At 39.7% G+C, this 15594-nt stretch overlaps 1 protein-coding gene across 5 annotated transcripts in view; it reads left to right on the plus strand.

Annotated features, from left to right (window-relative positions):
• Positions 1 to 15594, plus strand: part of MYOM1 (myomesin 1) — a 77154-nt gene that overhangs the window by 38308 nt on the left and 23252 nt on the right. For 2 of the 5 annotated variants that reach the window (XM_042869617.1, XM_042869618.1), the window contains exons 18-25: positions 653 to 979; positions 2585 to 2781; positions 3963 to 4089; positions 4844 to 5028; positions 6042 to 6156; positions 11287 to 11443; positions 12413 to 12519; positions 12632 to 12676. In XM_042869617.1, the coding sequence (XP_042725551.1) occupies positions 653 to 979; positions 2585 to 2781; positions 3963 to 4089; positions 4844 to 5028; positions 6042 to 6156; positions 11287 to 11443; positions 12413 to 12519; positions 12632 to 12676 (1260 nt within the window). The remainder of the gene's footprint in view (positions 1 to 652; positions 980 to 2584; positions 2782 to 3962; positions 4090 to 4843; positions 5029 to 6041; positions 6157 to 11286; positions 11444 to 12412; positions 12520 to 12631; positions 12677 to 15594) is intronic. The other 3 variants (XM_042869620.1, XM_042869621.1, XM_042869619.1) reach the window with 2 other exon arrangements.

Below are 15594 nucleotides of genomic sequence, written 5' to 3' on the forward strand. Positions count from 1 at the left end.
TCATTCTGATCCTCTAATGTGGTATTTATTGCCTCTAACACACACCATCCTACATATAGTCAGCTCCTTAGAAATGTGTTTTCACACCTAAACCTAATAATAAATGTACTTCTAGTGTGCTTCTTGCAAACTTTCTATAACCCTGTGTGTTCTTCCTTTGTTGATGAATTATTTCTGTTTGCCACTGCATGAACTAATCCATACAGATTAATGAGATCATTGGGCTAGAACAAACTGTTTGTCTCAACATCCTCACTGTTATCTATATCAGAATCACAAAACTCAACCCTAGAGCAGAGAAATGTGCTCCTTGGTAATTTTGTAAGATCTTTTTAAAAGAATAAAAATATGACTTGGAAGATCCAATAGTAAAATAATTATAGAAAATGAAGATTAACACTAACTTTCCATATTTATTCTGCTCTGAAAATTAGATGTCATTAAAAGAAAATAACTCGTGAGGATGTTGAGAGATATTCTACGCATTTCAAATTTTTGTGAGTCCAAGTGTAGCTTTTTGTCCATAAGAACAATGATTTGTCGTGGTTTCTTTGTACTGTTCACTGTCTGCATTTTATGCTCTGTTGAGTAAATGATGAAAAAATAATGTATTCTAATTCAAAATGTCTTTACTATTTTCTGGCAATTATAGGGGGAGGATTGCTTCATGGTGTGTGTCCTGAACTGAGTGGTAAAGCTGATGGACTAACAGACTGCACTACCAGCTGGGAAGGCATGCATGAGTCCTCCCAGCCTATCTTTGACACAGATGCTTTGCTAAAACGCAATGCTAAATTTAATAGAGACCCGCTACCCAGTAGCTCTGACAAACTGGGGAGTACAGGAGACAATAACTTGAAAGAAATGGTTAAGGACGTTATCACATCTGCACCACAAAAAATCGTTGCTAAGCAGGCAAGTAAGTCTCGACCCGGGGATCCTTTGACAATGGAAAAAATGAAAAAGAAGAAAGATATAGGTGAGAATTAATAAATATATAGCTTTCACTGCTTTGGTACATCCACCTGGGATGGCTGCAACCTGCACTCAGCTACACCACAAGGGAACGTTCTCTCCAGTGGTGCATCTTCCAGCAGTCATAGTAACTATGTGCTCAAGTCAAATGGAAGTCGTGTATCTAATGTTTGTTATCAGAGACCATTACACAAATCTATTGGCTATTGAAAGTGAAACGTCTACTCCTTCACTAATGTAATAGGTTGTCTGGAGTATATACTAATATATCCCGTATAGTATGTCTACACCACATCAGTAATTTGTTCTCTGTCAGAAGTCTTGTTACGTAGTTTCTGGGTTACGTATGTGTGGAGGAAACAAAATCTGATTACAACGGTAAGTATGAAGATCTGCGTTGTGCAAAGATGTGTGAAGATCCTTTGTGGATTTGTGCCTAAGCTACGGCTTATCCTCTGAGATGCGGTGCTAATGAACATTGCATTATATCTCTGACTGATGGTTATCTGTAATGAGGGAAACCTATCAAGTTGAAGACACGTGGACAAAATCACATTTTATGTTGTCAACACCTAAACACCCATTGAGCCTAAGAAATATGGAGCTTGAATTTCATTTAAGTCTTGGTACTTGGCCAGTGAATGAATTTAGTTTACTTCCCATGCCATGGGAGATTCATGAAGTGAGACTGAAAAAAGCTTGTTCAAAGCTCTGAACAGCAAACAAGATACAGGGCTGCACCTGGGGGCAGCTAACGCTGTGATAGAATACCAAAGACAAAAGTATGTGATGTGAGATTTCCATCAAATTTGGAAGGTGACAGACAGGGCTTTTCACCAGTACGTGATATCTAAGTGTGGGCAAATGTTTCCCCAATACGTATGGAGAGGGCATTGTAAGAAAATGGGTTGGGAGAAGTTAATTATTTCTCTTTTGTTGTAATTATATATATAAAAAAAAAAAGTGGATAATGCAGCAAATTTTGTAAAGTAAGTTCCAGTAACAGACATGTTCCATTTTCAGTCAGCCTACAGTGCCTATGATCATGCTTACTTCCTTAAGGTAAGATGAAGGGTGCAATGATAAAATCTACATGGTGTGTAAATTTAATAACAATAATAGTAATAAACAGATAACTGGCATTCTGTGAAGGGAAGAATGTGGGCCTTAATAGGAAAAAAGGAATTACAACAATTATTATATGTGTGAAAAAGGATTTGCTTTCAGCAAAAGAAAACAAATCATTGCATCTCTAACATTTTACTTTTCTTGTAATGATAATTTTAGTTCCTCATTTATCACGGTTTTAGACAAGTTCATGATCACTTACATCAGAGCTGCAATTGCAACACATTCTCTCACTGTGTATCAGCTTGCTTCTCAAAACCCAATGATCTTGAAAATTAATTCTTATGCCATTTGGATTTTCATGTTTGCTTTATGGAAGCTTTTATCCTTCATTTCTCATTCCAGCAGAACTCCCCTTGGCTGCACAAGTATTTTCCTAACTTGGAAATGCAGGATGGGGGCCACCTGAATACGGTAACCAGATGCCTGTCTGGCTATTGAGACATTACTTCCTACTTACATGTTATTCATGTTGAAACAGCTGCTCCGTCTCCACCATATGACATCACGGTCCTTGAGAGTGTTCGGGACTCCATGGTGTTAGGATGGAAACAACCCAAAGCCACTGGGGGAACTGAAATTACTGGCTACTACGTGAACTACCGTGAAGTGATTGGTGGAGTTCCTGGGAAATGGAGGGAGGCCAACATTAAAGCCGTTAGCGAGAGGGCATACAGGGTAAGAGATCCACTTCTGCTATTGCTGAGGGTGCAAACTGTATTTCCAAAAGAGTTCTCAAAGTCAGATTAGGATGGTAATGTGATTTAGTGCACGGATTGATTTTTCAGAGCATTATATCCAAGGTGCATATTTCTGCTAACTTCTCATGGAAACATACCAAAATTATACTAAGGATCATAGTAAACATATTTGTCCTTCCTCTAAGGTTTATCTTGCTTGAAAGGTGGTACAGAAGTGATAGACATTATTTTAGTGGTAGCTGTGACATCAGAGAACTTTAACAGATGGTATTAAAACAGTGGTTTCATGTCATATGGTTAATATGTTATTGAAACTGCAGCTTCCTGTACTGCAGGAATTCTGTGGTACCATGAAATACTTTGTCATTCTACCAGCTTCCTTGTTAGTGTTTGTCTCAAAGTAATGGAAATAGTCTGTTCATAGAGGTTTTATGTATACATTTAGTGCAACATTTACCACACTGATGCTCTTCTGTTCACCTTATTACATAAATCCTCATTTAACAAATAGCTCACTAAAGAATAGAGAAGCCTGGGGACAGTACTATTTAGTTAACTCCATTAAATTCTTCTCTCTACAATTATTTGTAAACTTGTCTGTTATTCTGGCACCAACCATAATCTGTGAATTAATTCCTCTAGGCATAGGCTGGATTTTTGGAAGTCAGGCCCTCAAAACAACTGGCATTCCTACTCGAGTGCTTGCTGGTACTGGAACCAGCTCTGTGCAAGCTGGGTTTTGTGATTAGTTTCTAAAGGCCAGTTTAGAAGTGTTGTAGTGCTAGCTACAATCTATCTGAGCTGCTTTGCAATTGAAAAGGAATGCCAGGACTGAATTTCACCCTGCTACAAGGACAACTCTTGACTTAAGTGAACTTGCTGCCTATCATGAAACAGATCAGTATAACTGTTGAGCAATATCCTGCTCCCTCCCCGACTACCAAAGTCTTTCAATAGGAATAGTTTTAAGATCTGAGCATACTGAGAATGCTCACATATGCTATGTCACGGCTTAGAGGGAAAGCCAGGATATGTGTGATATCAATAAAGCTTTCATCTCTTCAGGCACTTCAAAGCACGTTCATGTATTAGATGATAGTGACTTTCTCCTAAGGCCTTAATCCAAAGTTAATAAGTATTATTTTGTTGGATCTGCAGATTGAAAACCTGAAGGAAAACATGGTGTACCAGTTCCAGGTGGCTGCTGCTAACCTGGCTGGGGTTGGAACACCCTCCCTGCCCAGCAAGCCCTTCAAATGTGAAGAATGGACCATTGCTGTACCTGGTAGGATCCTGAGTGTAACACAAAGGTTACTGCCACCCACAGGGTGCTCTGGAACAAATAGTCTAAGTTCTCAATGTCTTGTTTCTAGGGCAGTCAGTGGGTGCTGAAGTATATACCGAGGCCTGTGCCTTCATCACATTCTTTTAATGTACTTATATTGATGAATTAAGCAATGCCCACATAACCAGTAGCATTTTACAAGTAGCTTGTATTTTCTTTATTTTTACTGCTTTGTTTTTGTACTGTGTCTGCCACTGTGCTCCTTAGTTTAAGTGATAAATATAAAAACCTGTCTAACAGAGAAGGCAGAGAGTCCTTGTATCCCTTCGTGTATCCGTCGTGTATCATATATTACTTCAAGGCCAGATCTCTGACCTTCTAACACTCACTGAAATTATTGAAAACAATCTCCATTGGCTCCAGTGGACTTTAAAACTGTCCTTAGAGCAGCACATTAGCTTAATAGTTAACTTATTTCCCTGGCTTGGGAGATTATTTGTAATTTTTGTTTGTTCGTAAATATTTGATTAAGATACCAAATCTCAAAAACTTGGATTGTTTTTTAGGGCCACTCTTTTATTAGGTATGAATTGTATTCATATCTCATCTAGATCTGATACAATGGAACTGCACCTGCTGTGTCAGCTTTGGGTGTGCGATGTGTTGTTTGATTTTGTGTTTTGAAGTCTTATGCGTTAATCCCTTTGGTCTTTATTCTGACAACACAATTCCAATTTTCACTCTTACCTTTCAGGGCCACCTCACGATGTCACGTACACAGAAGTTAGGAAGGACTCTTTGGTATTACTGTGGAAGGAACCAGTTTATACTGGTCGTAGTCCTATAGCTGGTTACTACATTGATATGAAGGAAACTGAAGCAAAGGAGGAACGTTGGAGAAGCGTCAATGAGAAGCCACTTCAAAAGAAATTCTTGAAGGTAAAGTAGTTTGAGATTCAATACAAATATAACAGAATAATCTTAAAGAAGTCAGTCACAGATAATATAGTCCTGCGTAGCATTTATTGAAACACTTAGCAGGCTATGTTGTGCCTGGGACGCCCATGTATGAAATCTGTGTAGTCAGACAAGGCAGTAACTTAGAAGATAATCTGATATGTCAAAAATAAATAAATAAATAAATAGAAATTGTGCTGAAAGTGCATATTATTCTTACAACACAGTAGGCATCCCTGGTATTTCCTAGCTCAAAGAGCATTGCTACACAAAAACATTACACAAAAATGGATGTTGTAAATAATGTGGTATGTGGTTCTTTCAAATACAAATTACTCTCTCCACACATTTAATGGCATGTAAAACACAACCATTTCCCACTATTATGTCACATGATTTTGTGGAATGACTTCTAAATAAGGAATCAAGTGTATTTCAATTTCAGAGATACATCTGAAGTGGATTTGCTACTTCTATGCTTTCCAGAGCATTTGGAAGACATTCACTTTCACGCATGTTTTATAGGAGCATTTACAGGTGTTACAATGTTACTGCAATTGCTCAAGAGAGTAGAACAAGATCCATACAGTTAGCTGCCCTTCAGGCTCTGTAGAAGTGGGACTGGGACATTTTACTGATAATTTATCTACAGTATAAGATTGTGCTGTTCTAGAGGTTAATGGACACGAGTTAAAAACATCCTGTTCAAATAACAATGCTCCTTTTATAAATAAATCAACAGCAGCTGTGGCACTGTCTAAATGTTAGCTATGCATACAAGGAAAGCATAAATCAAACATATCAGTCATGCTTCTCTGGGACTGAAAAAAAGAAAAGAAAAATAAAAAAGAGGAAGGAATATTTGCCAACTGGAGAAAGAGCAAAATAAAAAATAAAGGAAATATGATTGTCAAGCATCCAGACTGGTACTGTAAAAAGTGTGAAATTAAAATTGGTGTTTTGTAATAAGTCATGCATATGTTTGCTTCCTGCAGATAGCTGGCCTAACAGAAGGGGTGAGCTATGTGTTCCGTGTGCGGGCGACAAACCAGGCTGGTGTTGGGAGACCATCGGATATCACTGATCCTGTTGTAGCTGAGACACGACCAGGTTTGCTAGAAATGCTTCCTCTTTTTTGTCCTATTTAAAGAGGTGCCTGTCTGTGTGATGTGTTTGCACGCAGGCTGCATGTGAACAACCTGACCCCCCTCAAAGTCAAGCATTCTTAGTATGCAGGAAACAAGTTGAAGAATATATCCTTCTGCCTGGTCAGATATGTTTTAAGTTGGGACAGGTTTTCTTATTGTAACAACCTGTTCAGGAATATAAAGTTATATATGTATTGCAATAGAACAGTGCAGGAGCAGAGGATTTGTTAAGATCAGCCCAACCAAAGATTCTACAGTTGTAGGCCTTGCCCTTGCCTACTGCAGGCCCTTGCCTGTAGTAAATTATTTGTTTATCTCTCTCTTCTGTTTAATTTACGCAGTATACCTGAGGAAAGGGTAAAAGAAATTACTCTTTACCCTTAATATTTAAAATAAAGATTTAAAAAATGTAATCCTAGGAAGTTTTGAACAGTCTCCCAGTGAGGCTGTAAATGTGATCAAAAGGATATCTGAAGACAGAGGAAGAAAAGAACTGGAAATATTTGAATGAGAAGGCTGTAGTGACTATTAGTGGAATGGGAAAGGGGGGTGGGATGGACTGGATGATTAAGAAAAGGCAAGACTGTGATATGGAGATAAGAGGATAAGTATGTAGGCAAGAAAGGGTTGGAATAGGAGAGAAATACACGAGCTGTGAAGGGACCAAAATAATTTAGTTGAAAATAGGTTTGTTCTAGAGTAAAAGGAAGATATGGTGGTAATGGAGATGTGGCCTGAAAATGGTCATAGTAGGAGGAGTGTGGAGCCAGGAGCACCAAAGACTGGAGACATGGGAAAGAGAGGCCATGAGAAGTCTGGGTGCAAAATCAGAAGCCTGGGAACTTCCTACAGGATGAGATGAAAAGGGGCACTATAGGTAAATCTTACCATGTCGACAGCTGTAATCATAATAACATGGCAAGCAGGATTGCTCATCCCACTGCTCATCTGGCCATCCATACCTCAGCTTCATCTCTCACAGCTACTGCATCTTTTTTCTTTTCTTTCAAAAATAAAGTAGCCCTAAGTTCAGACCAACAAACCACTGAAGAAACATTAGGGTTGTTCTCATCACCTGCAAGTAGAGCAAGGCAGGACTTAGAAACCGATTCTTGAAAACAGCTTAGATACTACAACAACCACCACTTCTAAATTGAACATCAAACCACTATTAGTACTGAACTTTTGCCTTTACTAATCTATTTCCCTTGAGGGTTAACATCCATCCATCAGATTTTTTATAAAAACTTGTTATGGTAATAACATTTAAATGCATGAAATACATGATTGATCATGCAGTGAAAATAATATATGGATGTAAACTGTTCTGAAGATGATCGTCATAACAAAAAAAAAAAGATTTTTCAGCAGTTTTCGTAGTCCAATGTGGCCCAAGCTCAATCTAGCACCATGAATGTGAGTACAATATTTGTTTTGCAATCCTCACAGTTAGAGAAGGTGATGAATCTCAGGACTATGACTCTTCTGCAAGCCAGGCTGTTGTTCACCGTAGTGATGTCTGATGGATCTCAAGAAAGTCAGGGAAGTTGAAAATGATTTACTTAAACAAATCTGATTGACCCATATTTTGACCTAAGGTATGCAGATAAACTGTTCACCAAACTAAGCTTCTTAATAGTGCTAAGAAATAACAAAAGGCTTATTAAAGAACGTGTTTCAGAAAGCAGCCTCCTGAATAGGCTTTCAGCTTTCCCACTCAAACCACACAAATCTCAAGAACAATCAAAAATTACCACAAATCTTCTGGTGTTGCCCAATGAATACTGTCTTTATTAACATCGTGGATGGAGACAAAATATTGTAAGATCTCTCTGCACAATTCCTGCTGGAATGTCACTGGAATGTTGGCAAACATGTAGAATTGCCAGGAGACTGAGCTCTCTAACCAAAGAATGTAAGTAAATAACATCCTGAATGGAAACACTTGTTTTAAAATGTGTGATATCAATTTTCTTTATCCAGTTACATGTATTAATAGAATGGTATGATAGTTTCCATCCTTCCCTTGTTTAAAAACTGTATTTCATTTTTACAGTTATCTCTTAAAACTAAATAAAAAACCCACACACGTAAAGGAGAGAAAAAAAAAATAAAAATTCAGCAATGCTGGCTAGTCTTGAGCTGAAACTTTATCTTTGGACAAAATCACTTTGGTGATTTTGCAGATCTCACAGGAGGCAAGAGGAGTCTAGGAGCAACTGCATATCTCTCCTGATCATTCTTAGGTCTGCTCTTAGTCCTTTCGCATGCTGGCATAAATGGAAGTTAGATTCAAACCATGCATCAACTGCTTCAGGAGGGCTTGGCACACGAATTTGATCTGCCCTGGGGGTCAGACTATGGGATCCAACCTTTAACCTTACATGAAGTGTTTTGTTGTGGGCTTTTGTAAAGCCTTTTTTACAGGAGGCCTTCTACACGTTTGTGTGAATCCTTGGCTGCAAGATGGTGCATGTGAGGACTGTTTCAGTCAGGGCAACCTGTTGGAAGTCCCTGCACTCACCTGACCTCTCACAACGCAATCAGAAGCATACTAAGATAGTATAAAATTGCAATTACCTGATTTTTCTGATTCTGCCCTCGGTGCTGCTGTGACCAAAGCCATAGCAGAACTAAAAACTTAACCCCATGGCAACCACAAATTTACTTTAAGCACAAAGTCAGTCGTCCACCAAAATCCCTTCAGCTAACCAATAGGCAAATTTAACCTTGATGAGAGAGGTTTTGAGCAGCATGTTTGGGAAGTGTTATGACAAAATCTCAGAAATTAATGAAATTAATCCCAGTCAACTTTTCTGACTAGCTGTAGAAAAGATGGTGCCCATAACTCAAGTGTTTTGGTGCTGTCTGCTTTATCTTAACATTACCTCTTTCCTTTCAGTGTAAAGAAGCCCTCAAATCAGTATTTGATATGGTATCTAAGTATTTTATTTTTTATCAGGACTTTAAGAGTGACTCTGGATGATTTGTACAAACCACCACATTACCTAGAAAGGGGAAATTAGGCTACTACTATTGTGGCAGCTTCTTTGGTTTCACACTGTGGGGTAGGCAAGTCCTCTGCCACAGTAGTTTAAAAATACATATTTTTCTGACTTCCACATAACTATTAGAGGTAAAAACCATCATTGCTTCTGGAGATACATGCTATGCACTGTTATCATCACCTCATTGCGGCCTTCCAATATTTGAAGGGAGCATATAAACAGGAGGGGCAATGACTGTTTACAAGGCTGGATAGTACTAGGACAAGGGGGAATGGTTTTAAACTGAGACGGGAGGTTTAGGTTAGGTATTAGGAGGAAGTTTTTCACTCAGAGGGTGGTGATGCACTGGAACAGGTTGCCCAAGGAGGTTGTGGATGCCCCATCCCTGGAGGCATTCAAGGCCAGGCTGGATGTGGCTCTGGGCAGCCTGGTCTGCTGGTTGGCAGCCTTGCCCATGGCATGGGTGTTGAAACTGGATGATCATTGTGGTCCTTTTCAAGCCAGGCCATTCTGTGATTCTAATGTGGATACTCTAAAACAAACGTAGGAGATGCTGCTCTTCAAATGTTCCTTCTGGCTGTGTTTTTTCACACATCACATGAGCTGCCACCCAAAGATTCACGTGCTAATGATCGAGGGGAAACTAAACATTAGTGAAATGTCAACTAAACATTAGTGAAATGTCAAGCAATGAATTTGCATATAATAAATTACATCATTAAAATTTTGAAAAATGTGCAGCTGCCTCACAAATTATTTGTAGACCTTAGTACCCATTAATCATCTCTTGGTTCTTATTGTGCTTCATTCCTGTGAGGGCTGGTAAATAATAGGGCCAAACCAGGGATATTAATCTAATCTTTCATTAAACAGTCGTAGCAAATTATAAAGAATAAGAAGGTTGCACGTACAGCACTTGTCATTACAGGAGCTAATCGCAGTGCTGGAGAGGACGTGTATAGTACTGGAATGATGAAACACAGAAATCTCCTTGCATACTTGAGATTCATTAAGAATTATGCTGAAAATAAAGCCCTTAATTATAATGTCGGGAATAGGTCTCTTGTCATTAAGACACAGTGCATTGTGAGAAGGCACGCCATTAGCATTCTGGGCAGCCCAGCGTTGTCTTAAACTCAGTAATATACCGTGAGTACCCCATTCAGATGTAAACTGCAGCTCTGAGCTGTTCAGAGGAAGCTGGATGTTCTCCAACACTTCTCAGTGCTTTCAGTGGCATTACCAGACAAGCTGCTGAAATGAAAGCTATTGCCACAGGTACAGGATTCCCAGATAAAATTCGCTGTGCTTCATGATGGAGGGAGCATGCAGGAGGTGTGTTTCATTTCCCGATCTGGAACTTACTCAGGGCCTTTTAGGGACTAACTGGGTCACCTTATCCAGCCCACAGACTGCAGGTACTGGCAAAACAGGGTGGGCGACTAAGAGGCTAATTGCAAATATTCACACCCTTTGTGTGCCCGCATTAATGCTGCAGATGGCTGCAGGGCCAGATGCCAAGCTCAGCAATTAAGCCAACCACCCAGAGTGAAGCCAGAGTCACCAAAGATGTGCCTCAGTTGCACAGATTTGTGCAACTTGATCAGCTTGGTTGTTTCTTCTTTTGCCTCCTGCACCTTTTCAAACATCCACTTTTGTACCCAGTATTCCCTCTGGAGCTTTTGTTTGACTAGGGAATGAGAAACTCTTGCTGCATAATGAAAACACTTACTATCCCTTAGCGTAAAAAATATTGCTATTTAATAATTCAAGCATTTAATGGAATTGGAGGCTTGCATTTTTTGCCCTTCAGGTTTTTTTCTAGAGAAAATATCATAGTCTCATGGGTGCTTAGACTTGCTCAAGTAAATAACTTGATTTACAATGCTTTTTAATCTGTTCCTTAATTTATTTGTGTTAGGATGAGAAAGCTAGTCAGGAGTCAAGGATTGATATTGTCAATATTTGCAACACTTTGTGTGCCACCTGCCAAAATAGAAAGGATCCTCTCAATCCACCCTATAAATCAGACTTGTTTGCTGTTATCTCTAAGAAAATGGAATTGCCTTGTTCTGATCTTTCAGGAACTAAGGAAGTGGTGGTTAATGTGGATGACGATGGAGTCATTTCCTTGAACTTTGAATGTGATCAGATGTCTCCAAACTCTAAGTTTGTTTGGTCCAAGAACTATGAGCCAATTGAGGATGACTCTCGACTGGACATCGATTCCAAAGGCGGAAAGTAAGAGCACTCAGTGGTAACAATCATCTCATGTTTGAAAAACCTCAGCAGACCACAGAAATCCATCCTTTCTGGATGGATGAGCTCAGTAAGAATTCTATCTGCTGTTGTTACCAAAAGGCTTCGGCATGAGCATGCTGTTTGTCAGCAAGTCTATGTGCAGACCATAAGGAAATTGTAGCTTGCACAGAATGAGTCAGGCCTTCTGGTTAGGCAATGTACTTGTAGTTACATTTAGGCACAGAGTGAGAAAATCTGTGCTCTGTCCTCTTACAACCTGCCAGGACAGATTATTCCAATTGCTGTTATGTTAAATCTCCAATGGCTTAAATTATTTGTCTGCTTCCTAAATGCCTTGACTGTGTAACATCATTACAATCATCTGAGCAGGACACTGTTTTGATAATGTCACCATAGCCTGATTTGGTAACAATTGTAATTCTTTACAAGCCTAAAATGTTTCTTCAGGCATTTTTCAGAGAGGAAGAAAGGGCAAATGCAGCCTATGAAGTATCTGTGTGCTCTTCCAGTTATACAAACCATGCAGAAACACCACTTTTGGTATTGCATATGAAAGCTGAATCAGCCTGCACTTAGAGTATCCTTCCTTGTTCATCAAAGACTTGACAATATGCTTTTAAGTCCAGTACTTCTGGCACTGAGAGCTTCTACAGCTTCCTCAAGAAGTTACAAATCTTGCACCCAGATCTCCACTGTTGTCCCAGAACAGGCAAATGGTCAGCTTTCAGTCTCATGGGTGCTTCATGGGCTGGGCTATTTCCATTTGTACCACACATTAATAACCTATCCTGGTTTATTCTGGTCAGGACACCTGTATTTGCCTTGCAGTCAGAGCAGAAGCTAATACAAGGGTGCTTTTAATCTGGTTTTGCAACAGTGAAAAAGGATCTTGGTTCAGACTAGTTCTACTTTTTTATCTTTTTTTTTTTTTTTGTTTGTTTCCCAAAGGTCAAAAGCAGTTTTTAAGAATCTTGGGGAAGATGATTTGGGAATTTATTCCTGTGTTGTTACAGACACTGATGGAGTTTCATCAGGCTACACGATTGATGAAGAAGGTAGACACACAGTGTCTTCTAAGCATGCTTGTTTTGCTTTGCCTTCTGTTTCTTCCTGCTTTTGTCTTTGCTGTATCCATAATATCCATGTATTGCTTCATATCTTTTGCAGAAATGAAACGCCTGCTTGCTCTGAGCCATGAACACAAATTCCCAAGTAAGTGAATCAAACGTGTCTGTAAGGGAGAGTTTTGTGTGCACTGGGGTATGTATCACAAAGCTCCTGCCAGCATCAGATAGGGAAGTTGCTTGACTGCTTTCAGATGAGTGTTTTTGAATTGAAAACCTACGATTCCTTTATTTTTCACTCACAGCATTGCTGATATTCTTCCTGCTCTTTTGCGGGTTACTGATCTAAGTATATACTAAGTATATGCTCTATGTTGGATTGAAAATAAGTATCCTAATGGTTTTATTTCTTCTTTATAGCAGCTTTTTGTCTTTACTTGGAATGCCTAGCTTGATCTGAACACTCTAATTTGAAAAATTATCTGCCCCTGTAATTTCATCTCAACTGAAATTAAAACAATTTAAAATTATGGTTAACAGAGCAAGCAATGTAGTTCTCTATACAGAATTTTTCTGCTGAAATTTGTCACACTCTTTTCTGTTCCACTTGGAGATGTAAACACCTTTCCTGCTGCTTGGGACGATACTTTTGCCAAGTTCACAGATTTCTTATACTTTCATGATATCCTGACAGTGGCACGACCTTGTTATTCTCAGTGGAATGTTACTTGAATAATTGAAGAAAACAGTAATAAGAAAAATAAGAAAACAATGGCACCTCTGCCAGCCCAGCCTGCATCATTCCTCTCAGCCCCACCACAACTTGGCCACACAAATTGCCTGTCTTTCTGTACGTGTCATTTCCCTCCAAGTCCTTTCCATATCAGCTCTGCTCTTCTCAGTATTTTGACAGCCCAAGCACCCTGTTTACTTCTCCCAACCCTATCTTCACTCTGAGCATGAGTCATCACAGCCCCTTATTGCTGTCACCCGTCCTTACTTGCCCCAACCCTTCTCTTCTCAGCTCTTTGCCACATTCTGTATTAATAACTAATGTGATAAAAATAAGTTGCTTGGGGCACAGAATGTGGGTTTGGGTTTTTTTTTGTGTGTTGTTAGGTGTTAGTACACTCCCAGCTGTGCATTGTGTCTCCAGGGGAAGCAGGTGAAATCAGAAGAGGGAAACTGCTCTTTTTGCTTTGGGCATGCTAGGCCCTGTGAACACTACAAAATTATCAATTACAATTATAGGTCGAAACACATCTTCATTTATCTGTGAGACTGGGAAAATAATAATGAGCTATAGATCAACATGAGACTTCAGTCATCTCTCTGAGTAATCACAGAACTGCAGGGGTTAGAAAGGACCTCAAGAGATCATTGAGTCCAACCCTCTGCTAAAGCAGGTTCTCTCTAATAGGTCACACAGGTAGCATCCAGATGAGTCTTGAATATCTCCATAGAAGGAGACTCCGCAGCATCTCTGGGAAACCTGTTCCAGTATTCTGTTACCCTTACCATAAGGAGCTCTTCTGCATGTTAGTATGGAACTTCCTATGTTCAAGTTTTGGGCCAATGCTCCTTGTCCTATCGTACACACTGCTGAAAAGAACTTGGCCTCATCCATTTGCCTCTCACATTCTTTTAGATATTTATAAACACTAATCTGATGAATACCCAAATTCCTGACAAAAAAATGAGTCGCTGCCATTTCTGATTCAACATAAGCTCTTGCACGTTGTTTGGTTTGTATGTCTCAACTGCACTTAACTCTAACTTCTACTCGGAAACATCTGCAGCAAGAGACTGTGGGAAAATGAGCTGCTCGGATAATGTGGTCCTGCAGAACTCAACTGCTCTTGAACAGAGTATTGTATTGGTGTTGGGTGCAAACAAATATTACAGCTCTTCAGTTTAGCACTGGCGTCTGCCTGAAGATTTTCTGTCAACTGCACATGGTAATTTGCGATGTTATACAAATAGGATGTGAAACCTTGAAAGCATGATGGCTTTTCAAAATCCCTGAAGACAGTTGGTGTTTTGTAAAATGGAAATATTTTGAAATAGGGTTATTGCTGGTGCAGGGCTGTTACACAGACTTGTCTGATTACTTTAGATGGGGGAGTGAGTGGCCTTTTCCCAGAAATGATCCTTTTATGTCCTTTCAGCCTCTTCTTGAGCAGTTTCTGAGGTATTTTCTTCCTTTTTAGACTAAGATATTCATTGTTAATTGCATACTGGGACTTTGACGTTCCCACAGAGCTGACAGTGAAACAAAAGCAGAGCAGCCTGATGTCTGTTCTCACCCTCCTCCTGTTACTTCTGCAGGCTCTGTAGCATTTCTGGTGGTTTGTTCTGAAAAATTATGCAAGATATGTCATGCCTTTTGTTTCTCACAAGCTAGTAGGGAAGGAAGCTTCACAACTGATTCCTTTTAATACTCCTGTTTCTGTAGGACTCATTTTTGAACGTTTTTCTCTTCTGTGTTTTTTCATCACTCTCTTTTTTCTTTTTTTTTCCCTGTGTCTTCACCACCCAGAATCTTTATACTCACCAAAGACGTGTTCTGTGCCACCAAAAGCGTGAGCGTGGGAGGGTAGAGGTTCATGGAAAGGGTGCTCCTGTGAAAAGAAGATGCAGGGAGTCCTCACATGGGCACCACCTGGTTTGGCAGCAGTGTTCAGCCCCAGAAAGTATCCCACTGTTTAGAAATGTAGGATCATTAAGGTTGAAAAGACCTCTAAGATCACCTAGTCCAACCGTCACCCCGTCTCCACCATGCCCACTAACCACATCCCTCAGTGCCACATCCACACATCTTGAACACCTGCAGAGATGGTGACTCCACCGCCTCCCTGGACAGCCTCAGTACCACTGCCTCGCTGCTCTTTCTGAAAAGAAATTTTTCTTAGTGTCCAACCTGAATTAGCATGGTGAAAAATGAAAGACAAATGATGCCAGGTATTACACCAGTCCCAGTCCTCTCCCTGTAGTGAGGCTTCTAGGTAAGTAAAGTTTAGGGAAAACCCTGCCCTGGGGTTTGTATGGGAGGAGGTATAGGGTGAC

This window comes from Lagopus leucura, unplaced genomic scaffold, assembly GCF_019238085.1.
Source record: "Lagopus leucura isolate 7727_CA_CO unplaced genomic scaffold, USGS_WTPT01 Super-Scaffold_100002, whole genome shotgun sequence".
In the NCBI taxonomy this organism is placed as follows: domain Eukaryota; kingdom Metazoa; phylum Chordata; class Aves; order Galliformes; family Phasianidae; genus Lagopus; species Lagopus leucura.